This window comes from Eptesicus fuscus, chromosome 10 (assembly GCF_027574615.1).
Source record: "Eptesicus fuscus isolate TK198812 chromosome 10, DD_ASM_mEF_20220401, whole genome shotgun sequence".
In the NCBI taxonomy this organism is placed as follows: Eukaryota; Metazoa; Chordata; class Mammalia; order Chiroptera; family Vespertilionidae; genus Eptesicus; species Eptesicus fuscus.
Genome location: NC_072482.1, coordinates 51275288 through 51303159, shown reverse-complemented (window position 1 = coordinate 51303159; position 27872 = coordinate 51275288). Strand labels below are relative to the sequence as shown.

The 27872-nt window shown below is 35.6% G+C and overlaps 1 protein-coding gene across 2 annotated transcripts; it reads right to left on the bottom strand.

Moving 5' to 3' along the window:
* On the bottom strand, positions 1 to 27872 carry UFL1 (UFM1 specific ligase 1). Of its 2 annotated transcripts, XM_054722459.1 has the most exons (20): positions 27756 to 27872; positions 26372 to 26517; positions 25116 to 25144; positions 24349 to 24446; positions 23701 to 23815; positions 22781 to 22911; positions 22397 to 22455; positions 19341 to 19487; positions 17367 to 17542; positions 16012 to 16191; positions 13530 to 13650; positions 10836 to 10952; positions 6620 to 6737; positions 5189 to 5352; positions 4974 to 5104; positions 4182 to 4262; positions 3772 to 3857; positions 2359 to 2539; positions 1520 to 1734; positions 1 to 976 (listed from the first exon to the last, which is right to left on the bottom strand). In XM_054722459.1, the coding sequence occupies exons 1-20, from the start codon at positions 27830 to 27832 to the stop codon at positions 946 to 948; spliced, it is 2403 nt and encodes an 800-aa protein (XP_054578434.1). In that variant the 5' UTR covers positions 27833 to 27872; the 3' UTR covers positions 1 to 945. The 2 variants fall into 2 exon arrangements, with proteins under 2 accessions (XP_054578434.1, XP_008149399.2); XM_008151177.3 differs by lacking the exon at positions 1 to 976 and having other exon boundaries at positions 1243 to 1734.

The window sequence follows — 27872 nt, the reverse complement described above, 5'->3', positions numbered from 1 at the left end:
CAAAATAAGAATGATTTTTTTTGTTTGCTTCATTATCTCTTTCATTTTTATTTTCACAAATTAAGATATTTTATTTTCACAAACTACTCTCTGGTTTGACAAAAACAAAGATTACTTTGGTATCTGCTGAAACAAATGATAAAGTCCTTAAGCAAAGACTTAATAAAAAATTATGTTGTGTGTTCAATATTTTGAAAGCTTAATAAGCACATAAAACTAACTGGAGTTTGTGGTGAGAGGATTTTCATTTTTCTGAAAATACATTAATAAAAAAATGTCAATGAAAAACATTTTAAAATTTACATTACATTCCTATCAACTTTAATAATAATAATTAGTCTGTAAATATATAATTCCTTCCACTCAGTTACTATTACTTTATCTAGAATTAGAGTAGAGGTAGGTAGACTGATCTTTGCATTCAAACATTTTAAAACTTAGAATTTTAAATGCCACACAAGGAATTATATACAACAGTATTTTTTAATATTTGAATTTAATTTACTATTATATTCAAAATAAATTCCTTTTGATATATAATAAATTGTTGCTTAGATTGAAATGATTACTCCAAGGAACTATTTTAGTTTTAATTAGCTTGATTAATTTAATTAGTTTTAACAAGAATACCTACTTTTTTTATAGGGTTTTTATTTTTATTTTTTAAAAAGCTTGCAATGATGTAAATGCACTTAGAAATCTCTCCATAACAAAATATTAGTTGCTAGAGTGACTACTGATTAAATAAATGACATTTAGAAATGCAAAATAGATTAATGCCATAGGGAAAAATATTTGCATAACACTTTGTTATTCCATTGGTAAATTATAACATACCTATTAGCAGCAAATTTTATTCTTTCTTACTCTTGTTAGCATCTTGTTTTAGAATAGAACACAGGAACGCATGGGTCACTCAGATGTTCTGCAGCTGTAAAAGCATCCCTAAAGATTCCAACTGCATAATAGTTGGCTCCTGTGGGGAAGAAGGAAGAAACTCTATCTGCCAGAAATAAGAGCCAGGGCTCAGCAATAACAAAATATTTTGCAAATTTCTGTATGTTAGTTTTGAAGCATTTTATATTGACTTTAAAATAAAATACACAATTTTCTTTTGTGAAAGCAGAGGGATATTTTTCTTTTTTTAAAAACATGACCACATTTTAAATTTCTGCCTATAATGTAAAAATATGATGTCACTCGAACTATAACAACACAACAAAATGAGCTCTTTCCTAGAAATGAAAGACATCAGAAAATTTATTCTTCATTCAGTACATGGAAAGAAAATAAATGTATAATTTTTAGAATTATAATGTTTAAAGAAATCTTCCATGAAGAACTCAATTTACAAAAATTCACATATTTATAAAATTTACAATGAATACAATACTACTGTTTTAACTAAATTGTGGGCTAATGGGTAGTTGGAGATTGTGAAATAAACATTATTTATAACTCAGCAATAACTTTGGGGAAAAATGTTTACTACATGGCAAAAGTAAATTAAGTTCATTACTCTTCTGTCATAGATGATTTCCTGGATTTGAGAACAAGGTCTTTAATGGATGAAGAAAGTTCTTGAAGCTCTTTACGAGTAGTACTGGTGCTATCTTCTTCTTCATTGTCTAATTCATCACTCAAGGGATCCTCTTCCTGCCCAGTCTTCTTATTCTGATGAACTAAATGCTTTACAACCAATCCTTGATACTTTACCAAAAGTGTATGCTGGTCCTGTGAAGAGAGAAAGGAGAAGAAAAGTTAACAAACATGATTTAATTTTTGTGGAACAAAGTAGGATTTGTTCAACCAATACACACTGAAGGTCTTCATCTTTACAAATCACTGGCCATGTAAATAGAAAGCTGAATGTTATCAAGGTCCTTGCTCTCAAGGAGTTTACATTTTAGGAGACAGAAAACACGAATGCAGGTTATTTTAATAGTTGATTTGGCTAGGTTCTATCACCAAAGATATAGTCAAAGTGATATGGAAGTTCAAAGAAGCCAAAATTACTTTTAGTTGAGGAGTTCTCAGAAGAATTTATGCAGAATTTATGAAGAATTTTAAGGGGCCCTTGAAGGACAGGTTAAACCTGAATAAGCTGAGATGAAAGACTGAACATTATTATAACTTTTCCAATAGCTTAATTTCCAAATTCAGAATATTCTTTACCATGGATCAGATAGGATCCTAAGAGTATCCTTAAAATCAATCTCCTAATTCATTGTTTGCATTTGTGGAAACAGGAAGATGATGTTAATATGTTTTGGTGTTCACAATGATTCACATCTATCCATTAAAAATATTTGCAATCTAAAAGCTTTAAAAGTTCCAAGTGCACTGAAAATGTAATACCTCTGGAATTTTACTCTTAAGAAGAGCGATGATCTGTGGGACACATCTTCCAGGTGCATGGAGCATGCTGTGGGTTGAGGACTGAAACAACAGGACTGATGTGAGGTGCAGGATAAGAGCAGGGTCTTCTGTGACTTTTAGCTGTTCAGCCAGTGCTTGTCGATGCTGGAACAGAATCTGTCTAAACAAAAATAAAAACACACAAGTTCTCACCAATTTCAGTTCTTCCCTTCTGTATTCGTTTTTAACTTCTCTAGTTTAATTATCTAGTTAAATAAATATTTAAAGGGTCCTTTTAAATATGGGATTCAGATACTCATAACTCTAAATAGCATGAATAAACTAATGTGCTAGAAAAAGATAGAAAAAAAAAACAATATAGCAGGGATATTCAAAGTATGCCTTTTGAGTTGTAGGGGATCAAACAGAAGAGCACTGATTTTAAATAGGTTTCCTGTAAAGAAAGTCACAAAGCTAATAAAAAGTTGCCAGGCTTGATCAACTATGGGATTAGACAACTTTGCTACCTTATTAAGATGAGTCAGAGAGGAATACTGAAGTTTATCAAGACAAAAATGCTTCAAGGTGTACAATGATTTAGACACAACAGTTCTCAATATAAGGCTCAGATAGTCAAATTCCAATTTCACATATAACACATCTAAGAATCATATATAATAAAAGCCTAATATGCTAAGTGTCTGGTCATCTGGTGATGGGTCAACTGTTTAAACCAATCAAAGCATAATATGCTAATGATGTGCTAAGGCTGCTCAACCACTCCCTATGATGTGCACTGACCACCAGAAGGCAGTCAACTGGTCGACCAGTCGCTATGACATGCACTGACCACCAGGGGGCAGACGCTCCGACCAGTAGGTTAGCTTGCTGCTGGGGTCTGCCTGATTGGGACTGAGCAAGATGGGCCAGACACGCTCTGGAGCCCTCCCTTGGTCCCTCCCCGGCTGGCCGGCCCCAATCGGCCCTGAGCGAGGCGGGGCAAGACATGCCCTGGAGCCCTCCCGCAGTCCCTCCCCAGCCCCGATCGTGCACTGATGGGGTCCCTCAGCCTGGCCTGCACCTTCTTGCAATCTGGGACCCCTTGGGGAATGTTGGAGAGCCAGTTTCGGCCTGATCCCACAGGCCACTCCCCTTGAGAGGGTGTCAAATATAGGCCTCATGGCTGGTGAGGACTGCTGTGGCGGCGCGAGCCTCTCCCGATTGGGACTGATTGGGCACGAGCCCACAGCAGGCGCAGTGGGGCCGGGATGAGTGGGAGCAGCAGGTAGGAGCTGCAGGTGGTGTTGGACTGCAGATTTTGGCCTGATCCCCACAGGCTACCCGGAAGGACCCTACCCATGCACAAATTTGTGCACCAGGCCTCTAGTTTATTAATAAGAGATTCAGTGTTACCTTTCCCTTTTTTTGTCTCCCCTTTTCACCATAATATCACAAGTTTCTGCTGCAGAATCCAGACAAGAAAGAAAGTCTTCTATGCTCTGAAAAGGTGTTAAGTACCACAATTAACTTTTATATAAAGTTACCTAAAGAAAATACAGCCATTTAATACTGTTTTATAATTTTACACAGTAAATACAATTTTTAAAAAAGGTTATTTTGTCATTAAATGTGAAATTGTGACTTAGCACTTTAAAGAGGGTAAATCGCCCCTAGCTTGATCTCCCCCTTCAGCTCCCAAAAAGGTATCTGAATGCAAAATACTAGTTTCAGACTTAATTCACAATTATTTTTATAAAAATCTACTCAAAAGATCACAAATGCTAGCTCCAATATATATCTAAATAGAATCAAACCTTACTTACCTTTTCATTCAAGGAGCTATGGAGTTTTGTGAGGACTACTTTAGTTTCTTCTGATAATTTACTCAAAATTTTTTTTCTTACCTATGGGGGAAAAATTATTTCAGCATTATGTTTTAACAGGTGGTAGATATAAGATCAAACAAAATGAAAAAGTACATTTATTACTATAACAGAATGTTAAAAGGAATTTATCTTTGTTCTTGAGTTTTATAGCTCAAACTAGGGACAATAATATGCTAAAAACATTCTCAAATCAGAGAGCTATTCAATAGTGGTCAGCCAAAGAGAACAGCTACAGCCTTACTCCTCCCATCTGTCAGCAGTATAAGAGAAAGGAGAGAAAGACAGAGAGAGATTTGGGGTAGGGGGTTGAGTGAGTACATACACTTTCTTTAGAGACTCTAATATTCTCTTCAGAATTAGTGTAAATTTGAAATAAGTGATGTCCCTAAATGAAAATGACTGCAAATTTATGGAATGTAATATGAACATTATTAAGAAACTTGTAACTCAGCAGGAAAAAGGGATGTGACATAACAATAACTAGGAAAAAATAAAACGCTGGTTCCCAAGTAATTAAGCAGCATTACTTTTAATAGACTGGTTATATTGCCAATCCTGAACTGTATATACACTGTACTTAACTTGACCTAAAAACATCAGCAATCTTTTTTCTAAACAATTTTCCTGTATTTTATTATCTTTTTAAATTATTTCAGATATGAGCAAATAAAATATGCTCAGATTTCAAAACAAAACACATCAAGAGTGGCAAGAAAATCACTAACATACTTCACTTGTAATGGCTGCAGGATCGTCAACTGCCATCATTAAATCCGAAGCTAAGAAGTTGAAAATGAGATTAGTGACATCAGTACAGACTGTCTTTAGCAAGTGCTTGGTAAGGGCAGTCTGGGTATCATCTGAAAAATAAAGGTGTTTTATTAAAATGAATGTACGAGAAAAATTATGAGAATCAATGAATGAAAAAATAGCATTAAGTATACCTGTAAAGAACTTCATCCCTTTTTCAAATAATCGAATATTATTGTATAGGTTTGAAACCTCTTCTTGCAAGTCCTTGATTGTGCGCTTTCTGCCAGTTCCAGAGGCAGTTGTTGAAGACATGAATACTGAACGTACCACCTCAAGGTAAATTTTATTAAGAGGTCTGTGAATTTAAGATAAATATATTTAGTTTCTTAAAAATGTACTGGGTTTACATGGATACAAATTTTTGATTCTATGGAAATAAGGTTTATGAAAACATCTCTATTTTTTTTTAAACAAGATTAATTTGGAGAATAGTTCATAAGAATCTGTCCTCCATCCCAGAAATTATAACTTAAATGGTTTGTTTTTCTCAGTTTTTAAGTGTTCAAAGTTATTGTGTTAAGGACAACAAAAACAACAAAAGATTCAATTCAAATTAAATTCAGAGCAGCTTCTCAAATTTAATTTGGAGAATAGTAGATTCTAAATCTGTTCCCCATTCTTAGAGATAATACCTTAAAGTCTCCAATTTATTAGTGTACTAAAAAAAAACTTTTGATGTTTAATTCAGAAAAGATTATTTAAAGAATGGGAAATAATTAGTAACTATTTCAGCTTTTTACATAAAAATAAGAGTATGTAATAAATTCATGAACAAAAAAAATTCATTACAAAAGCTAAATTTCTAAATTCAAGAAGTTAGATGCACTGGGCTCCTGGAGTGTATTTATACAACCTTACACATTGGGACTACCAATTTGAGGAAAGATCACATTAGTTATTAATGGTCAAGTAGGCCTCAATTTCTTTGACTTCTATAACAATATAAATTTAGCCTGGTTCATTTTAAGTTAGTGTGGTCAAATTTATTCTTTTTTAAAAATATTTTTTCATTGATTTTAGAGAGAGGGAAGGAGGGAGAGGGAGAGAAACATCAATATGAGAGAGAAACATTGGCTGTTCGAACCAGTGACTCTTCACAGCACGGGACAATGCTCAACCAATGAGCCACACCAGCCAGGGCTAAATTTATTCTCTTTGAAGGCAGTTTGTTACTTTATTTTCTCCGTTATAGTGCACTGTGTACTTCCTGTCAAATCTAGATAGAAAATGGTCCTTTCTTCCTTTTAGATGTTACCTTTCATGCCATGGAAGAGACCAATGATTAGTGCTGGTGGTTTCCACCCAAATAGGACTGACTATAAGATCAGTGCACAAGGACACCTCCACGTTCATGTCTTTTATTTCCCACTGCCTTGCCCAAAGCATTTAAATGTTTATTGAATTGCCTCTGCAGGCAAAGTCTGAAATTTGATGACTAGATTAAATTCTAAGCTTTGGGAAAAAACCCCACCCAAGATATATGTTTTCTATCATCTTGGTAAAAATTTAATTTAATAACTCAATTTCTATCATCAAACAGAAAAAATGTGTTTTATACTTGCTTTATTAAGTACTCAGCTAGTTCAGAAAGAAACTCCTCAGGCGCATCTTGTATGCGTTTTCTTAAAAAATCTTCAATCTCATCTTGGAACATAAAAGTGATCTCTGGCTTCTTCTTTCCTATGAACAATAAGGAAAAGAATAACAACAAAACAAACAAATGAGCAACATAAAGGAAATTATTTTCATTAACATATTTAATAAGGTGGTAATTAATTCATTGCCCACTACAGACTCTGATATTAATTTTTTTGTCACCAATTGCCAATGTCGAATACAATAACTTACAAAAGTAACTTTAAAAATAGGCTATATAGTGGCATTTCTTTTGAATTATATTTTACTAACTTCATTTAATGACTGTTTTCTACAAGTCAGTCAGAAAATAATAAAGATAATTTTGCCTTGACCTAAAAAATAGTTAGAAATCCAATCAATAAATGGATGGAAATCTTTTAGGAAAGGATAAATTCTCTTTGTTGAACAATGGATATTGAGCAAAAGTTCCTTCTTTATAAAAATGAATATTTACTAAAAGTCAAATCATCCTTATAATTTACCTAAGATCTTCAGAAAAAACTCTTTATAATCATGTGAACCACAGCTGAGGTCGAATTAAGCTAAAAATCGTCTTTTTTTGCAAATGCATAGATTAAAAAGAAACCTCATAACTTTACAACCATACTTTATTTTTGATCTCAAAAATAATTATTTGCCAAGGAAAATTTATATGTAGCTATTGTAATGGAAATAATTGTTAATTGTGGAAATATCATGCTTATTCATTTACTTGAAAAAGTATAGGCTGTAGACAAAGAAAGCTAATAATATTTCCCTTATTAGTTAAAAAAAGTATAAAAGTGACTACTTTCAGCTAAATTAGGTACTGATTCTAAAAATAAAATCTTAGCAAAAAATAAAATAGCTCAAAAATCAATTTTTACTATGCATCAAGATATAAGTAGTTGAGATCACAACTTTAAAATAGATGAGTACTATCCTTTCTTTCTAAGATCTGCTATTTGTTTTTTCACACCAAATAGTGTATAATTTCTTCATTTGCTTCCTGCAGGCATTTAAAGTTATTAAATTGTATTTCCTTCTAATAATCTTTCACATTAAATTGACTATATATTAGATAAGAACCTAATCATATCCTGATTTCAGAGATTACAATATAACCCTTTTCCAAAAGCAATAAAAGTACTTTTTTTTTTTTTTAGGTAGAATGATTTATCTATACTATTATAGCCCCTCTTCATAATCCTATTTAATAATAGACAAATATGCAAATTGACCATACATCCGACACGCCCACAAGCCACACCCACCATCCAATCAGAGCGAGTATGCAAATTAACCCAAACCAAGATGGCGACAGCCACAGAGAGCAAGGTTTCCTAGGTAACAGAGGAAGCCAAGCTTTCCGCCTGCCCTGGCCAGGCCTAAGCCTCCACTCAAGCTACAAAGTTTCAATTATAGAAGGTAAACAAATTCAAACAGAAATGCCGGCAGAATGGAGCTTGAGAGAGCAGGCCAGGGTTGCCGCCGGCAACAGAGGAAGCAAAGCTTTCCGCACACCCTGGCCGGGCCCACCCACTTAAGGCAACAAAGTTTCAATTATAACCCCAACACAAATGGCTGCCGGTCTCGGAGGGAGCCCCAGGCTTGGCTCCCATCCAGGCTACAAAGTTTCAATTGTAGAAGGAAAATAAATTCCAGATACCAGGGCCTCCGCTTGGGTTGCCAGGGGGCGTGGCCTGCCTGCAAACCACCACAGACCCCTCGCTCAGGCCGCCCCACACCCCAAGGGAACCCCCACCTGATCCGGGACGCCCTTCAGGGCAAACCAGCTGGCCCCCACCCCTGTACCAGGCCTCTATCCTATCTAATAAAAGAGTAATATGCAGATTGATCATCACTGCAACACACAATATAGCTGCCCCCATGTGGTCAAAGATCCTTCCCCCATGTGGACACAAGATGGCCACCACAAGATGGCCAGCAGGAGAGGGCAGTTGGGAGGCACCCGGCCTGCAAGGGAGGGCAGTTGGGAGGCACCCTGCCTGCAAGGGAGGGCAGTTGAGAGGGACCAAGCCTGCAAGGGAGGGCAGTTGGAGGCGATGAACCCTGCAGGAGAGGGCAGTTAGGGGTGACCAGGCCAGCAGAGGAGGGAAGTTGGGGGCAAACAGGCTGGCAGGGGAGTGGTTAGGGGGTGATAGGCTGGCAGGCAGAAGTGGTTAGGGGCAATCAGAAAGGCAGGCAGGCAAGCAGTTGGGAGCCAGCAGTCCTGGATTGTGAGAGGGATGTCCGATTGCCCGTTTAGGCCCGATCCCACCGGGATGGGGCCTAAACGGGCAGTCGGACTTCCCTCCAGGGGTCCCATATTGGAGAGGATACAGGCTGGGCTGAGGGACAACCCCCCTCCGTGCACGAATTTCGTGCACCGGGCCTCTAGACTACATATAAAAGGCGTATCACATGCCTCATTTAATAATTACTTAAGGCCACAGATATTAGAGAAATTTTTTTCTTAAATGCACTTTCACTCCTACTCCTACTGTTTCTGGGGAAAAGGGTAATCTATTTATCAATGAAAATTAAAAATCCACATAGGACAGTCTCAATAACATCTAAAATAAGGGTAGAGCTAGTAGTTTCTATGAAAATACTTTTCCTTTAATTAACACTGTTTTATGCAACAAGGCCAGTAGCTATTTTTTACCTATCTTAGGATACTTTAAAGACAGAGTTTAAGCAACTGTTTGTTACAAGTAGTAGCACATTAAATAGCTGAAGCCATGTCACTTGATGTCTACATCTCCCAGCTCTAGCCCATACATATGAACTCTGTGGAAGAGGTAAAATAAAAATCTCAAATTACTATTCAATTATTTTTCTCTTTTTACTTGGAAAGATGTACGGCATCAGTTTATTTTTAAAACAGAAACAAAGTATCTTAATTTTATTTAGAAAAATAAAGTAAGATGTCTCTTGCTAACTTAACCACATCAAACACTAACAAGTGTAGGGAAAGAAAGATACATATACTTAATTCTCCTCCTTAGGTAGAAGCAACTAACCAACTAGGTTCTTACTTAGATTTGCAGAAATACATTTTCCACAAAATAGTATAATTTGTTTTGCAAAGCTGTGCAAGACATAAAAATGACTATGCAAGCGGAAACTATGCAAAGTGTTCTTAATAAAAAATGGGAAAATTTACAATTGTTCTGTGACCTTTTAAAAAGGTTTGTGAAAACATTAAAACTTCTTACTGGTGTATAGAGAAGAAAAAAACAAAACTAGTATTTATAATTTAGTACATTGTAATTACTATGTACTCATCACAAACATTGAGAATGAAAGTTTTATTTCTCTGCAAAAAAACAAATCAAGAATAGTTTAAACATTTGCCCCCTCTCATCTGTAATTTATAATACCAAGCAAATATCTTTCTATGCCTTGGCAAGTTGCCCTATTCCATTTTTAACTCTACAACATTTTATCCTTTGCCCTTTCAACATTGTGAAACATCTGAGAATTCCTTTAATGTAAAGTTTTTTCCACTTTCCTCATTTATGTCAAGTGCACCTTTACCAAGTTCCTCTGGCTGCATAGCTGGAGTCCCTTGAACAGTGGCAATGTCAATTCCCACAGTCAGCTACTTTTTCTACAACTCCATGTATTCTTGATTCATGGTTTATTTCCAGGGTTATCACTTTTTATTTATTTGCTGCACTTTCATCTTTGACAGCCAATTCTCTTTTGATAATCCATTTTTGAAAAATGTCACATGGATTTATCACTGGGAAACAATGAGGTAACACAACTACATGCTTTGTGCATAAAGTGAATAGAGACGCATAGTAATCAATCGCTGACAAACTGAAATGTGATGTGATTGTCATAGATCATGACACATCTGCTATTTATGTGCTGATCTGTGAGCTAGTGGTAAAGTTAGTACTTTATGCAATTACTCACAGTTAATATACCTTGGCCACTGAACCATGTTGATTTTTCATACCTTGAACCATGTTGTTGGGGGACCAATGTCATTTTACTAAACTGTGGTAACTGAAATTTATGACCACTGACATTGTACATAGCAAGGACTTCCTGTATAAGCATATACACCTAACTGTATGCACCTTAAGAAAATGTTAAAAAAAAAAGTATGCATATACAAAGAAAGAGTGAAACAATGCTACAAACCAGTGTGAGATGACTCATCGTCACTATCATCATCTTTTCTTCCTTTCTTCTTGGTTTTTTTAATTTTGTACTCTCTGGCATTGCTCCCACCTCCTCCTCTCACACTTCCACTGCCCTCTGGTGGAAAATGACATTAGTTAGTATTCCCTAATAACTTAATTACCATTTTAAGAAAATAATGACACTATGTTGTCATACTTTACAGCAGAAAAATAAAAGTCAAATAATTCAACTTTTAGTCACTTTTTAACGTCCAAGTATCTTTATTAAAACAAAAGTTTTATAAATTCAATAAATAAAAATGTAAAATTTCTTGAATTTGAGCAATTCAGATATTAGAGTCCCTGTGCTCTAAATGTAGTCTCTTCCTCCTTCTCTAATGACACTTTTCTGTAGCTTTTCCTTTGCCAAACCCATTCATTTACCTCCTTTCTTATCATCCCAAAAAGAAATGTGCCCTCATTTTGACCTTCTGTTACCACAGCCTCATGAATATTCCCTATTCCAGTACTTCACGAATTTAATTATACTTGGTCTTGTCTTCTTAGTTAAAAAATCATTATCCATGTTTATAGGAGACATTCTGATTCTTCCACAATCCAACAAGATAAACTTCTTGAAGTATCTCTCACTAATATTTTTATCTTGGGGTTAAAGCAATATTTCAAATATAACAACTCAATAAAACAGCAGTTGGGAAATGTAGGTTTACAATTGTGAGTATGCAAACTGCAGAGTGTACTCTTATATTATTACTAGAGGCTCAGTGCATGAAGTTCGTGCACTCGGAGGTGGGAGGGGTCCCTCAGCCCGGACTGCATCCTCTCGCAGTCTGGGAGCCATCAGTCGGACATCCTTAGCGCTGCCACAGAGGTGGGAGAGGCTCCCACCACTGCTGCTGTGCTAGCCACCCATGAGCCGGGCTTCTGGCTGAGCGGCACTCCTGCATTGAGCATCTGCCGCCTGGTGGTCAGTGAGTGTCATAGTGACCGGTCGTTCTGCTGTTCGGTAGATTTGCATATTAGCGTTTTATTATACAGGATTTATCATTGTATTATTTATTTATAATATATCTGTAAACCTACTTTTGCCCACTCCTGTATTTATTGAGCACCTAAAAATGTGGACCATTAATATTAAATTGGTTTAGTATAAAAATACAGATTCCAATCATCTACTGGTTAAATGAAGACTAAAAAAAACACACAAATTATGAAACAAACTAAAATACTGTAAATAAAAGTAAAAAATGTTACTGAGGTGTTTCTCTATTAGATATTTACATTTAAAATATTTATTCAACAAAATGTAATACTTATGTAATAGTGGGACTGAAACACTGAAAACTACTGAAAATATATTTCTTCATAAAAATTTATTTTTCAATAAAATTAAATAATTTATATAAAGATTTTTTTAGTTCTAAGTAAAATTACCTTAAATTTCATCATATAAGATACTTCTAAGTTGTAATTTATTTTTCCTTACTTTTATGATAGAAAAATACAATTTTTTAAAAAGCACCAGTCTAAAGTGAATGTACTTTTTATTGCATTGGTAATAAGTTTTTTTATGGGAAGACATTCATATCTGGCATTATTCCATGCACTGTAATTCAACTATTATAATACAATAGTACTACCAGAGAGAAAACACCAAAAGACTGAGTTTTTAGGAGAAAAATAGACTACTTATATTGACATAGTACAATCATTAAGGTCAATTTATAACTATATCTTCAAATATGATAAAATATCCATGGCTGTGATTACTACTATGATTTATTGGAGTAATTTACTATACATAGTTTTCCTAGAAGAATAGAGAAAAATTTCAAAATATCATTATTGAAAGACTGTAGAAAAAGGCTTTTGAAGAGGAAAGAAAACCTCAAAGAAATACGAGTGAATTTCCACAGCAAATAAAAGTTGTTCCTACTATAAAAATTATAGAAAATACATGTTAATTTCCGAAAGCAAGTTACTAGTATAGCAGTGCTACCAATTATAATTTTCAGTGACTCTAAATTAAAAAAAAAATCTAAAAAAGTAGTATCTCCTTGGAAAATACATTCATTCAATAAGTATTTACAGACCACCTAAAATATATCAAGGAGGGCTCTAAGTACTAGGGATAAAAACAAAAAAATGAGATGGACAAGTTTCCCAAACAATAAAACACATCACAATGATAAAAGTGATAGGGGAAAAATGGCAAGATAATAGGATAGAGAGTGACTGTGTCCACTATTCTGGGTGATTAGGAAGGCCTCTCTTAGGAACTGATATTTAAAGTTGATCTCTAAATGACAAAAAGGAACCTGTTACTTAAAATTCAGGAGAGAACATTCCAGATAGAAAGAATAACTAGTGCAAAGGCCTGAGGTAAACATGAACTTGCCAACTCAGAATAAAAAGAAAGGCTACTGGGCTGGAACATAAAAGATGAGGGAAGAACAAGAGATGGGCCAAGCATAAAATAACTTAGCTCTCACAAATAAAACACAGAATAAATCATCACCAATATTTCCATTTTTATAATCAATATTTAATTCATTAGCAAAAGACTTGGTTAGTATTAGCAATCAAAGATGAACTGAACAAATAAAAGGCATTTCAATATGCCTAGCAAATGCAGAGTTCACTGCAACAAATAAAAAACTCATCTTTGAATCTTCTGTTAATAATTTATTACCTGTTGCTTTCCTTCTTCGTTCATCTTTTTTATCCTTTTTACTTGTATTACTACTTTCTAAAATGGAGACTTGTTTCAGATCTTCTTCAGTGATTAAATGAACTGGATTATTTTTCATTTCCTAGAATAAAACATGCTTTCTTTGGTAGGCAAAAATATACAGTATAGCATTACAAAAAGCACAAAATAAAAGTTGTTTATATACTCAAAATTATTCTTGTTTGGTTTCATTTCTACAGACTACAGAGATCTGTCTGACAGTTGCCACTAAGACTGTTTCTCTTTGTCAAAAATCAGTCTCTTTCGTTGCTATTCTTGGATTTTTGTATCTATTACCAGCTAATGAGAAATCCTATCTGGTCTCTGAACAACTGATCACACAGCATCAAATACAATCTTCTTCAGCTGTTATTGACTCTTACTCCCTTTCTTTTTGAGACTCCCAAGTCCAATCCCATACTTGGAGACCTAGGATTACTAGAAAGATTTTAAAAATCTCCCCCTACTCCCCTCCACCATAATGAATGAGCATATATAAATGAATTGCACACTTAGCATATAAACTCCTCCTGGACTCATTCTTGATTTCTGCTTTTAAAATTTTTATGTTAAGAAAAATGAACTATTCCAATGAACTCATTCTTTATTATGGAAAAGGATGGTAAATCTGTAGTGACAAAAGTCCATTTTCATGTTAAAAATATTTCCCTTTTGGTTTTCCAAAGAAAAATGTCTAGATGCTGACAGTTCAATTGATAGAATCACCATTTTTTCTGAATTTGTGTTTAGAGGCAGGAACACAAGGAAAACAGTGATGACCACATTAAGTGCTTATTTTAGCAAAAGTTCACAAATAAAAATAATAATATAGGCATTTAGTAGCTGGTAGCTAACATGTAGCAAACATTTTATATAGCATCCTTCCTTTATTTACATTTATCCTTTTTTTTTTTGTTTTTAATTCTCACCCAAGGATATGTTTTTATTGATTTGAGAGAGAGAGAGAAACATCGATGTGAGAGAGACATTGATCAGTTGCCTCCTGTAAAAGCCCTAACTGGGGAATGAACTCCTAACCTAGGTATGTACTCTGACTGGGATTGAACCCAGAACCTTCTGATGCATGGGATACTCCAACTGATTCAGCCACCCAGCCATTTATCCTTTTGAGAGTAGGTATCACCATCCTTTTTTTGAAGATAAGGAAACTGGAGGTCTATCGTTCCAAAGTCAAAGAGAGAGTAAATAAATTGAGAACAGATCTCAGGTTTACTGATATCAATCCTGTGTTATTTTTACTCCTTTCTAATGCTTAGCTGGCCAAATGTAGAAAATTATCTCATTTTTTTAGATTATTAAAGAGTTTAAAAGGAATATAGATAAACACAAATATTTAATAAGCTCTCATAAATTTATTAACACTCTAAGATAAATGGACTTGTTCTACCTACTTGTGAGTAGGTTTTATAGGTAGATGGTGCTGCTAACTAGAAACATGATTTGAATATCCTTAAAACAGCCTTGGCATGACCTCTACTTCTAAACACTTTGACAGCAATTGCTCTGAGGAACTAATCAATTTTGATAATAACAAACACTTTCTTTCCTCAGTTAACTTATCCAGTTTGTGTACCCAAATAGGTAAAATTAATGAGGCTCTAACAGATTTAGTAAATATACTGTGTAGTAATAGATAAAAACCACTATATATTTATGGATTCTAATGTTGGACCCATACCCTCATATAATTTAATTGTGAAGTGTATAATTTCATTTATATGATTTTAATTCATAAAATCAACTCCCTAAGTTCTAATTTCTATGTGCTGATGGGAATAAAGGAGGAGAAAAACAAATCCAGGAGAGAAAATAAAAAGAAATGACCCAATAAGAGGAAATACTATGTAATAAAGAGGGAATATGCTAATTGACCCTCATGCTGTCACAAAGATGGTGGTGCCCTCAGTCAATAAGGAGGGAATATGCTAATTGACTGTCACACTCTCAAAGATGGCGGCACCCACAGCCAATAAGGAGGGAATATGCTACTTGACTGCCACGCCCTCAAAGATGGTGGTGCCCACAGCCATAAGGAGAGACTATGTTAATTCACTGCCATGCCCTCAAAGATGGCGGCACTCAGTCCCCTCAGCTGCCCAGGGTTGCCAGAGGCTCAGATAACCAGGGCTGGCCAAGGCTTGCGCTGCTGGCAGTGGCAGCAGCAGAGGTGTGATGGGGGCGTCGCCTTCCCAATTGCCAGGTTGCCTCCTGCCCCTGAGGGCTCCCGGACTGTGAGAAGGGGCAGGCCAGGCTGAAGGACCACCCCTCCAGTGCATGAATTTTCATGCACCGGGCTTCTAGTAATGTATAAAACAGTGTTCCTTTTTGGGTATACAACTTACTCCACTTTTTAAAAAGATAACCAGATGATTCTAATGTGAAATACTATTAAGACTACTAGGTGAAAGGAAACCGGGCATACCTTTTCAGCTTTCTGGTGCATCAGTTCACTGAAGAGTTCTGTACAGTCATTTATAAATTTTTCACTGACTGCAACAGTGTCACTAAAGACTACAGCTGAAGGCTGTTTGCTGAATCTTCTCATCACTTGTTGAAGCAACATTGCAGCATCTTCAACTGATAAAGAACTAGGTAGCAGAGGCTGGAATTACAAACAAAATGAGCAATGCATAAATGTAATATACAGATAAACCATTTGTTTTATATGTGCTCTCCCTAGATCTCATTAAGTGCAATGGCTTTGGAGCCATCTATATGCTGATAACCTCCCAAATTACATTTCTGCTTTCATCATCCCTCTGAGTTCTGGAATTATATATCCTACTGCTTCCCTAACCTTCCCATTCCTATGCCTAAAAGGCATCGCAAATTTCACATGTCCAAACAACACTGACTTGCAGCACCGGTTCCCAGACTCCCAGCTCCATCTACCCCTCCCCACTGCTTCCCCAAATTAATGAATGGTACCATTCTCCACTCAGTTGATCAAGTCTCAAACCTACAAGTCACACTCAGTTCCTCTCGTAAACCTACAAACAATCCTCTATCAAGTCTTGATAACTTTACCTCCAAAATATATTTCTTTTTAGCTCTTTTTAGTATCTGAAAATATCATTTTCATTAACTATTTACCCCGAATGAAAGTACCCCTCCCTGAGAGCAGGAAAATGATCTGAATACCACATTCCGGGCAAGTAAAATGGTGCCTGGCACACAGAAGGCACTTAATAAAATTTGTTCAATAAACAAAATACTTATATCTAGAATCTCTGGGAGCTCATGTATCTAAAACAAGGAATTTTCTGCTGTATAATGGATTGGCCTTGTGTTTCATTCTTTACACCCACACCCACCTTCTTGGCATAATAAAGGCAAGTCAATATTGAAAATTTAAGTAAAAGACTATCAGTGCTAAAGCAGCTTGTGCTAACATATTAGCAGAGATTAACGGATAAGGGATAAACAAAAGCAACATGATTCCTGATGCCAGTGAAGTTGTAAATGCTCAGATAAGAGTGTGAGAAGTCTTATTAGTTTCTGTATGGCAGGACTTATATGAGGATTATATTGTTTGTTTGTTTGAGATTTACAGAATTCTGGATGTTGACTATCCATATAAAAAAGTTACCTTACTTCAAAAGCTAGAAAATCTTTAAGCATAAAATAATTAAGATTATTTTTATTGAAACAATTACTGTTATAATTTGGCTCTAAAGCAAAGACCTTTATGTATCCTAATTCTTAAAATGGCCATATACAGGTGAAATATCAGTGTCATTGGTTTAAAGAAAAATTAAGAAAAAAACAAAAACATACTGCAATATCAACCCATGTTCCAGAGCTGATGGCTTCCTCTACCGATGCTTCCACCTGATCCACAAGTCCTTGACCAACACAAGCTGCTTTCAAAAATAAGAGTTGTGTAGTCCTGTATCTTTTCCTTATGTAGCTCACAGCATCTGGGATTCCCAGTCTGGACAAAGCATCGAATTCTGGAAATACATCCCAAAGTTGGAACAGAACTGTCAATCTTCACACTTTTCAGAAATCTTAGAAAAAGTTAACTTCTACCAAACCCTATTCTTTGTGAATACACTGTATTCTTATATCTTTTTTTGTAAAGAATAAAGCACAAATATGTACCACAGCCTATTCCCTGCTTATGTCACTTTTCCAAATCTTTACTACTAAACATATTTGTAGAAAAATGAGTTCAAGTACTTCCCCAATTCCAGCTGTTTTACTCCCTCTTCAACTGAGGGGGTCAAAGGGAAACATGAGAACTATAGAGAAATTAAAGTAGAAAGGGTGGATAAAGGACAATGTAATGATTTAAGTAAAGAAACAAACACTGGAATTTCTTTTGCTTATTATAGTTAAACAAAGGAGTGGAATATATTTTTCAAATGTTTCATTAGACAAATTAGGACAGAGTAATTCTCCAGTCTAATTTAAACTAGTATGAGAGTTAGCATATAAAACAAAAGTAAAAAATGAAGACTTAAACCATTAAAGGTTAGTGAAAGTATCTACCATCCTTTCTCCATCCCCAAGTAATGATGTTTAAGAAAACTAATTATAACAAAGTTTTAATCCAAGTCCATGGTTGAAGAAACTGGGAAGTATATTACAGAAAGTCTAGAAAACATAAGCTAAACCCTATTTCTAGAATGCATTTAAAGTGTTTGAAAACTAATGACTTACATACAAGTTTATTACTGAGAAAGAAACTGATCTCTTACGTGGTTTGACTTGGGTTATAAAATTAAAGTAAATGAGATGTATATTTTTTTTGTTAATTGCTTTAATGACTAAATTCAATCAATCGACTTTATCAAAATGACATAACCTCAGAAACCAAATTTAGAATAACATCTATGTTTCTGAAGTATTAAAAAAACTAATAAAAATGAACATTATAAAGTTAATAGCCAATGAAAATATTTCTAATATTATCAGGTATAATAACCTGAAAAAATGGGCAACTTCATACAAAATAATATATTTCCTTTTTATGTATTAAAAAATATTTGAAGCTATAATAATATATCACTAGAAGGTTGGTAATAAGAAGTGCCAGCTTTTGGTCTTTCTACAATAGTTCAATACTATGGAATTAAACTCAGTTTCTAAGACCCACAAAAACCTGCAGTGTGGCTACCTTCACATTCAAAGAGAACCATTATAATTTGCTGGTCAACAGTAAAGTATGTGTGTACTCCCAGGGCTAATACAAAAGTTCTAAGAATGTGGATTGTGAAGAGCACCTGGGTAGGCACATTGGGCATTTCTTAATTATTGTCAGCTGAATCCAGTGATGGCGGCAGAGCCTCATCCTGGAGACACATTTTGCCAAAAGGCAAGGATGTTGTCAGCTCGACCTTCAGCCCAGGTGCTGGGAAGTGGATTTTATTATGTAAATCCAGCCAAATACCAGGAATGCATAGACTCAGGCCACCCAGAAGTCAGGATTTACAAAGAAGCCCAAGAACATGCATAATCTCCTTGTCTTGACCTTTGATAAAACTTCCTGGTATTTTGGGGTATAAAATAAACATGCTGTATCGGCTCTGGGTCCCTGTCTCTCCATCAGAGGACAGTGGTCCCACCCGGTCCCAGCTTTCCCTAGTGTATCTGTGTCTGTCTCTTTCTTTCATTTTCTCAATCCCCCGTCACCCCTACTCAGGAACCAGATCGCCTTCTATCCATGCTGGACGCGGAAAAGGGATCCCCCTCTACAGTGGATAGTATTAGAAAGAAGTTTCAGTTTCAAAGAAAAAAAAATGTTACCTAGATAGCCATTCTGCCTGAAAAAGGAATCCACCCAAGTACTCTGTGTTCTGGAATAAATGTCAGGTAGAAATACTGCCTTATCTTGTCTCCCACCAACCACAGTGCCTCGTAAGCGTCCACTATTAACAAGCTCTTCAAGGACAGCTTAAAACAAAACAAAACAAATAGAAATAAATGAGAGCAGGTATAAATCTCAATAAAACCCCAAAACTTTACTTTTTACAATTTCATTATTCTTACCCTTTAAAAACGCAATTTAAAGTTTAAATTGACTAAATGAAGACATTATGTTTCAGACAAAATTTTCCTGATATTTATGAGATTACTCAGGTCAAAAATTCAGAAAATTTTGCAACTAGGTAAAGATGCACAACTTGTAAAAACTAGTTAATAACACTAAGTTTTTAGTTTGAGCAATTTTTTTTTGGAAAAAACATGCCATTATTTAATCTCATGATTTGCTTAAAAGGAGATGACTAAATACTTTGAGAATAGATGTTACCAAATTCAATTTTCTCATATTTAGAAAATCAAGATACCTAGATCATATTAGAAACAACAGTGTAAAATTAAGCCATAAACATTTTTATAAGTGCCCTGGCCAGTGTGGCTCAGTTGGTTGAGGTGTTGTCCGCTCCCTCAAGGAGTTGCTGGTTGGATTCCCAGGTGGGTGTATTGGCTCCCTGGTGTGGAATATGCAGGAGACAGCCAATTTGTGTTTCGCTATCACATCGATGTTTCTCTCCCTCTCTCTCTCCCTTCCCTCTCTTAAAAAAAAAATTATGTTATTACATTTTCACTGTTTAAATTGAAGCAACACATTTTAAGCCTAGCTATAAAGAGAAGTATAATGCCATGGGTAAGAGGATGGATCCAGATGCAGACAGCTTAAGTCCAAATCTCAATTCTGACACCCACTAGCTGACAAAAACTGGGCAAGTCTTTTTACTGTTTTCATTTTCTCATCTGTGAAATGGGGATAATAATAATAATAATACCTATTTCGCCGAAACCGGTTTGGCTCAGTGGATAGAGAGTCAGCCTGCGGACTCAAGGGTCCCAGGTTCGATTCCAGTCAAGGGCATGTACCTTGGTTGCGGGCACATCCCTAGTAGGGGGTGTGCAAGAGGCAGCTGATCGATGTTTCTCTCTCATCGATGTTTCTAGCTCTCTATCCCTCTCTCTTCCTCTCTGTAAAAAATCAATAAGATATATATTTTTTAAAAATAATAATAATACCTATTTCATAGGGTGGTTGTATTCACATAAAATGCTTGGATCCCTAACTAGTCCTATCTAATAAAGAGAGGATATGCTAATTGACCATCATACCCTCACAAAGATGGTGGTGCCCAAGGCCAATAAGGAGGGAATATGCTACTTGACTGCCACACCCTCAAAGATGGTGGCACCCACAGCCACAAGATGGAGGCATCCAGTCCCCTCAGCCCCGCTGGGGCGGCAGGCGTGCAGCAGGGCCAGGCCTGCCCCCAGGCGGGTCTGACGGTTCCATGCGCCTGCCTCTGGAGTCCCCCATTCCCCTCAGCCCCCCAGATGCCCAGGACCGGCCGGAGGCGCAGGCAAGCCTCGGATGTCAGCTGCCCAGCCGCCTAGGGCTGGCTCGAGGTGCAGGCAAGCCTTGGATGTTAGCTGCCCAGCTGCCCAGGGTGGGCCTGAGGCTAAGGTAACCAGGGCCGGCTGAGGCTTGCACTGCTGGCAGTGGCAGCAGCAGAGGTGTGATGGGGGCATCGCCTTCCCCTGATCGCTGGGTCGCCTCCCGCCTCTGAGGGCTCCCGGACTGTGAGGGGGGCAGGCCTGACTGAGGGACGCCCCCTCCAGTGCATGAATTTTCATGCAACAGGCCTCTAGTATATTATAAGCACTCAATAAATGTTAACTGTATATAATTACCCCTATCCCCACCATCACAATCATCAACATCAAAAGACTGATGCCAGTCTGAGAAGTGGGTAGTGCTGTAACTAACACCAACTTTATAGTTTTTACTTAAATAATAACATTTAACTAGGCTAAATATCAAAATTCCCTAAAAAAAAGCAGATATGAAGGAATTATTTCTAAGTGAATCAGCAAGCACATTCAAAAGATGCCTTGCACAAAGGTTTATGAAAATTAGCCTTTAACAAAAATAAACATCAGTTTACATATGAATTCAGAATTTTAAACTGAATAAACTAGAATTCATCAGAAAAGTCTAGACTTCTCAATAGACTGCAGCACATAATTTTAAATGCTAAATTCAGACCAAAGTTATCTAACTGCCAAGAATTACTTCAAGAGCTGTATATTATAATTAAACCCCACCAATCCCCATTTATGTAGATTCCAAAGTATGTCATTTTAACTTTAAATAAATATTTAAAAATTTAAATTTAACTCCATATTCTGAAAAATATAGGGAATAAAAATTAATTTTTGGTACTATACTTGATTTTCCATTCTTCAGTTTAATTCTTATCTCAAAAGATCAAGCCATTGCTTTTTAAAATTATTCCAGCAGAGCTTTAAAAAAACCCTCCAAAAGGTTCATAAACACACACAAAATAGACAATGAACCATGATGATTTTGGAGATATTTCTAGTCTGTTTGAATGCTAAGAATGTATTTTTTACCACTATAAAATCTTTGTAAAATTTTTAGACAAACACTATTTACTTCCATATTAGAAAATGTATCAAAAATCTATAAGAAACAAAGTAAAAATTATTCTTAATACTACAATTCGAAATCTCTCTATATATGTATATGTATACCAAAGTATACACACACACACACACACACACACACACACACACAACACACACACACAAATTTTTTTTCATCCCTCTCCCCTGGTGGTTGCCAACAATAAATGTTTCGTAGATGTAACAGACACATACATGAAAATTGGTACAAAGAAATTTTTCAACCAGATATAGTATTTTAATTACATAAGTTTTAAGATTAAAAGAGGTAAAATTATAATTAGTAAGTTTTATATTAATAGTCTATTCAGCAGCTAATTAAGTGACAAAATTTAAACAAAACTTACAGTAAAGAAGCTGCTCCTGAAATCCATATTTTGATATCAAAGAATTCACTGCTGTAGGCCTTTAGGGAAAGAAAGCAAACAAAAAAAAGTCTTACTTGATATACATATTTATAAATTAAAAATAACTACGATAGTTTATGAAAAACATCAATTAATTTAAAATAAATAAATGAGGGCAAAAACTGCATCAAGTTGTACATCCTTAATAAGAATTATACTACTGAAATAACAGGGGAATGGATCTGCCTCCCCAATCCAGGATCAATTTACTTTCCCACCAAAAGTCTTACCTCAGATTTAGTGATACTTAACTATCTGCCCTGCCTGTATTGTGTTTGATGCAAACCATGATTAAAGAAATATCCAGACTTTATACATGCTTACCGGGTAATAGCACTGAACAGTCCACGGATGCGTGCTTTATGTCGAGCTACAAAAGCTTCAGTAAATATTACTCCTCTGTTATCAAGATCAATGTGTCCATTAATAATTCTACCTAGTCGCTGAGTTAGTGCCTGAGGATAAATATGCAAATTTTTATAAATTTGAGAGAAAAAAATCACACATACACATTTTTATAGTCTTACTAAAGTCATGCTGCATGCTGATGTTGTATTAATCATATAATTGAGAAATTCCAACAAGCATAAATAGATAAATAAGTCAAAGTCAAGATTTAGGCTCTAGGAAATATCATAATTTCATGGCAGAGCCAAGAACTGAATGAGTCAAATAGCTGATATGTTGAAAGGCTTAGTTACCTGCTAATAAGGGCTATTTCTAATGTAACATAAAAATAATTAACCACTTTTCCTAGATATAGGCAATGTGAAACATACAGACAGCCAGGACAAATACATGAGTCTTAGAAAAGACCCTCTCTGCAGCATCTAACACTAACAGAGAAAGAGAGAAATATTATTACAAAAATTTACAAGCTAGGCAAACACAAGACCTGAACAGTTATCTTCTTTGACGCAAGTATTAACAACTTATGTGCGCCCAGAAATCTCCACTGGCAGGAACCCTGATTTCTTAGTACCCTGCAGAGAGTATTTTTCCACAGCTAACATATGACTGGAGTCTGGAAATAAGTCTGGATATATTTCACATCCCAAGAGAAGTTAAATCTACTCAAGTCAGCCTAGCTGATACTTTTATGGCATAGAAAAATACTTCTCAATCAACTTCTTAACGAGCTTTCATAATACTGTTTGAGATATTCAGAAAAATTAGAACTGAAAAACATTAAGATTCTTTGTTTATTTTTCTAAAGACACATTTTACTATTAAGAAAAAAATACCTGTGTGAGAAAGTTTCCAGGAAGATCATAGGTTTTACACAGTTCTGATATGGTTATCTGACCACTTTCTTGCAATTTATCATTTACCTCTTCTGCTAACCGATCCAAATAGCTTCTAAACAATAAAAACAAACAAACAAAAAAGACAATTAGGAATAATGAAATAGTTTTCCTCTATCTTTTATGTTTAATTTCTGTTGCAATAATGTATGCACCAAATTAATAGAGTATGTTTAGGTAAACACTATTCATTACTCACATTTGAAAATTCTTTTTTTTTTTTTCTTATCAATGTAGCTAAATATAAGGTTAATCAAATGATAAATGCTGGGATTTCTTTAAACAATGGAAATTCTGCAGTCATTTTTCATTAATATTTTTGGAACAAATTTGCTTTACATACAGGAAGATTGTAAAAATTATGTTTTGTGTTGCTTTAATAGAAAAAAAAATTAAGGTTTATCTTGATTCCAAGTACTCCACACTATTAAGCACTTACTTTTTAAGTACAATAATCCTTACAGTGAAAATGAGCATTATAAGAGTTCTAAACAAAATACTGAATTAGCTACAACTGTTCTAAATTTAAATATTAACACTATTAAAAACACACAAACACAACAGAGTGCTCTTAAATATTGTACTTACTCATCTATCAGCTGACCCAACACTAGCTGAACATGCTTTTCTGATTTAACAATGTCACTAATTCTATTTTCAATATGAGTCAGATCCACATTAATTACCTGGAAAATATAAATTCTATTAGTGGTAAGTTCATATTGTTTCTTAAGTTCAAAATTATATATTTAGAACTACTTTTTTAAAAACTTAGTCTTAGATAGATTTTAAATTTGAAATATTGTAAAAGTCTTAGTCAAATAAAAAAGCAGAGGCTTATGGCTTATTTATTTTCATTTCTGAACAATTACACTTATACTTGCTAGCAAAGTCTGTGTTAAGAAGTTACATTTTCATATAATAGGCACCATTTCATACAAGATTCACCAGCTTTTTGTATACAGTATACCTTGGTGGTGACAGGTGCACTTACATTTTCTAAAAATATCTTCTACTTTTTTATATATGTCTACTACTTCCACATACTAAAAACAAGTGAACATGAAACTGGTAAGTTTTTCTCCCCAAATTACATAAATTCTGTAATTATATAAAATGACAATTTTGAGTTTTTTTGGTAAAAATAAAGAATTAGTCAACTGAGAAAGAACTTATTAAATTGATTAAATATATCTGGACTTACTAAACTGATTCCATGTATTAGTGAGAAATATAATTACTTCTTCACAAACATTATACAAAATCTGATACCTGTAACTTTAGACATTGAAAAAATTCACAGTATCAAAAAATAGACAAGTCATAGGAAAAAATTTTATGAATTAAAAATTTACCTGTTGCAGATCAACAATGTTTACCCGACCTTTAAAAAAAACAACACATTCATTTATTCTTAATTATGTATAAGTATACACTAGACAGAAACTGTAAATTCTAACAGATTTACATTTTGGACAGTCGAAGTCCTCCTTCTACAAAAGACATATGGCTGCAATAATAATAAACCATTAGCTGTGTAAGTCTTCATGCTTATAATTTATTTTCAATGTATCATTTGTCACATGAGGCCAATTATGAGCATCAACTGATACACAAGTTGACCAGACCTATGGAGGCTATTTATCTCCCTTCACAATCATCTACTGTGACCAAAGAGATATTGACAACTAAATTCAGATGAACTTTAATTACTTAAAATTGGTAGACTCCCACCCATTAGAAAAAGAAAGTCTGTTAAGTATCTATAATAATGAAAGGGTAATATGCTAATTAGACCGGATTTCTTCTGGACGTCCTTCCTGACCAAGCTGGGGCCGGAGGGAAGCAGCCCGGGTCCCAGGTGCCTGCCGGGTGAAGGAAGGCCTACTTTTGCACGAATTTTCGTGCATCGGGCCTCTAGTTCTAAACAATAACTAATACTTTATGAGTACTATGCAGGAAAATAAAACAAACAAGGAGGGTATATTTTATAATATCTAATGAAAAGTTGTTTTTAGCTTTTTTCTATTTTAATCAGCATTCAAATTAGCTCTGTAGTTTGTTCAAATTTTTAAAAGACAAAGGAAAACAAAAACTTTCTGTGTGTGCTTGTAAAAGCATTTCCTACAATACAATATGTGTAGCATCATATTGAATTGTTTCCTAATTTGCAACTACTTAAAGGTAAGTTTTAATAAAAAGGCATGGTAGCACAGCTTTGGTTTTCAACAATCTATAATCCTTTAAAATCTGTTTCCCCTTCATAATTACCACTCTACTAGGCAGCTAAGTACCCTCCCCTGAGTCATGCAATAAATTCAGGAACTGTGAAAAGAAACAACTGATTAAGTCACATACAGACATATAACTGAAAATATTGTTATTTTGTAAAATGACATTATCTGACTTATTTAAATTATATGATCATGTTTACCTGAATCAGTTAAAATATTAAAGATGTTACCACATTGACTATTGAGATGGGTGTCTTAAAACCTCGGAATAATTTATTATTCATGGTTTTAAGGTTTTGTTTTATTTTTTCTCTCTTCCAAAAAACCAAAAGGAAAGAAAAAAAAAACAAAAAAACAAACACTAAGGAATTACTTACCACCTCGGATATGTAGCTCATCTCTCATTTCTTTACTAATTTGGGCTGGAGTAACATATTCCTTCCCATCAAGTGTATGAACTACTTCTAGCTGTTTCTGAGCAATCAATTTAGTCACAATCTCAATGCAGTTCCGCTCTGACAACCTGAGGAAAACAAAAAGTTTTTAAAATTCACTTGCTACAGTTGGTGCTCAATAAAATTAATGTATGAATGGGGGCTTTTTAAAAGTAAAAAAACAAAACAAAACAAAACTAACGTTTGGGTAAAGAATCATTAGGCTCTATATTATAATATCTCTACCTTTTATTAGTATAATACTACTAATTCAATGAGTTAAAAAAAACAAAAACACTTGGGAGTAAGCAGGTTCACATGCACTTAAATCATGTACTGAATTGGTACAAATCACTCTATTATGGATTTCAAGTTTGCTCTCTCTTAGGCCAGCTTCTAATGTGCAAATCTGAACAGGAAGGTGAGGACACATAATTTAGGTAGAAAAAACCGTGGCACTTCATACAATTAATTGGTCTGCAGGCAGATCTGGCCCAGGGAAACCAGAACTGCAACCCTTTGCTACCCAAGCACTGAAGCACAGTAGGTGCACTCATTCGCTTTGTGCTACAAAATACAGCATCAAGGGATTCTGTTCCCCAGAAGGAACACAAACATCAATGGCAAGAAACAGACAATGGGTAAACAAGGATTCTGTTAGCATTATCTGTGTTCTGTTCCACAAGCAGAGTTAGGGAGCTCTGGACGTATCCCCCCCAAAATGAGTGGCTTGGTAGGAAATGTCAGTATCCAGGAGTCCCTCAAAATGACAGATGGGACCATGGGTCTGGCCTAGCACGTCTGGTCTGGTGGACAGAAAAGCAAAACGTTTTTTTTAAGAGTCAACACAGTATTTGCAAAGTCCTGTACGAGGGGGTTACCCTCGCCTCTCACGCTCATTCTAGGTGGGGAACCGCACAAAAGGCAAAGATGCCACCGTGACCGGAGGGCGGGGAGGGATGAAAGGGACTCGAAGAAAGCTCCCAGCGCGCTGGCACTAGGCTGGGGTGTGCATGGGGGAATCCGGGGCACAGGTTTTGGGTTTTCGGGCCAAGAACTACGACAGGGGGATGGGGGCATGTGTGGGGAGGGGTGTGGGATGGGAATGGGGAGATGAGGACAAATATGTGATACCTTAATCAATAAAGAAATTATTAAAAAAAAAAAAAGAACTACACTCGGAACCACAATCCCGGCTCGAGGAGTGGGGGTGAGACAGGGATGGCGACAGAGACTGGGGAAGTCCGGGGACCAGTGGCCTGGGATCTTGGGGGTGGCCGCCCAGGGGCTATTTGGGACGCCCCCAAGGAGAGGGAGGGTCGGGCACCTCTGCGTGGCCTCGGCGAACTGCGCCCGCTGGAAGTCGGCCGCCAACCGCCTGATCTCTTCCCAGGCATCCGCCATCACGGCCCTACTGGTCGAGCCGCCGAGAAACAGCAGACAC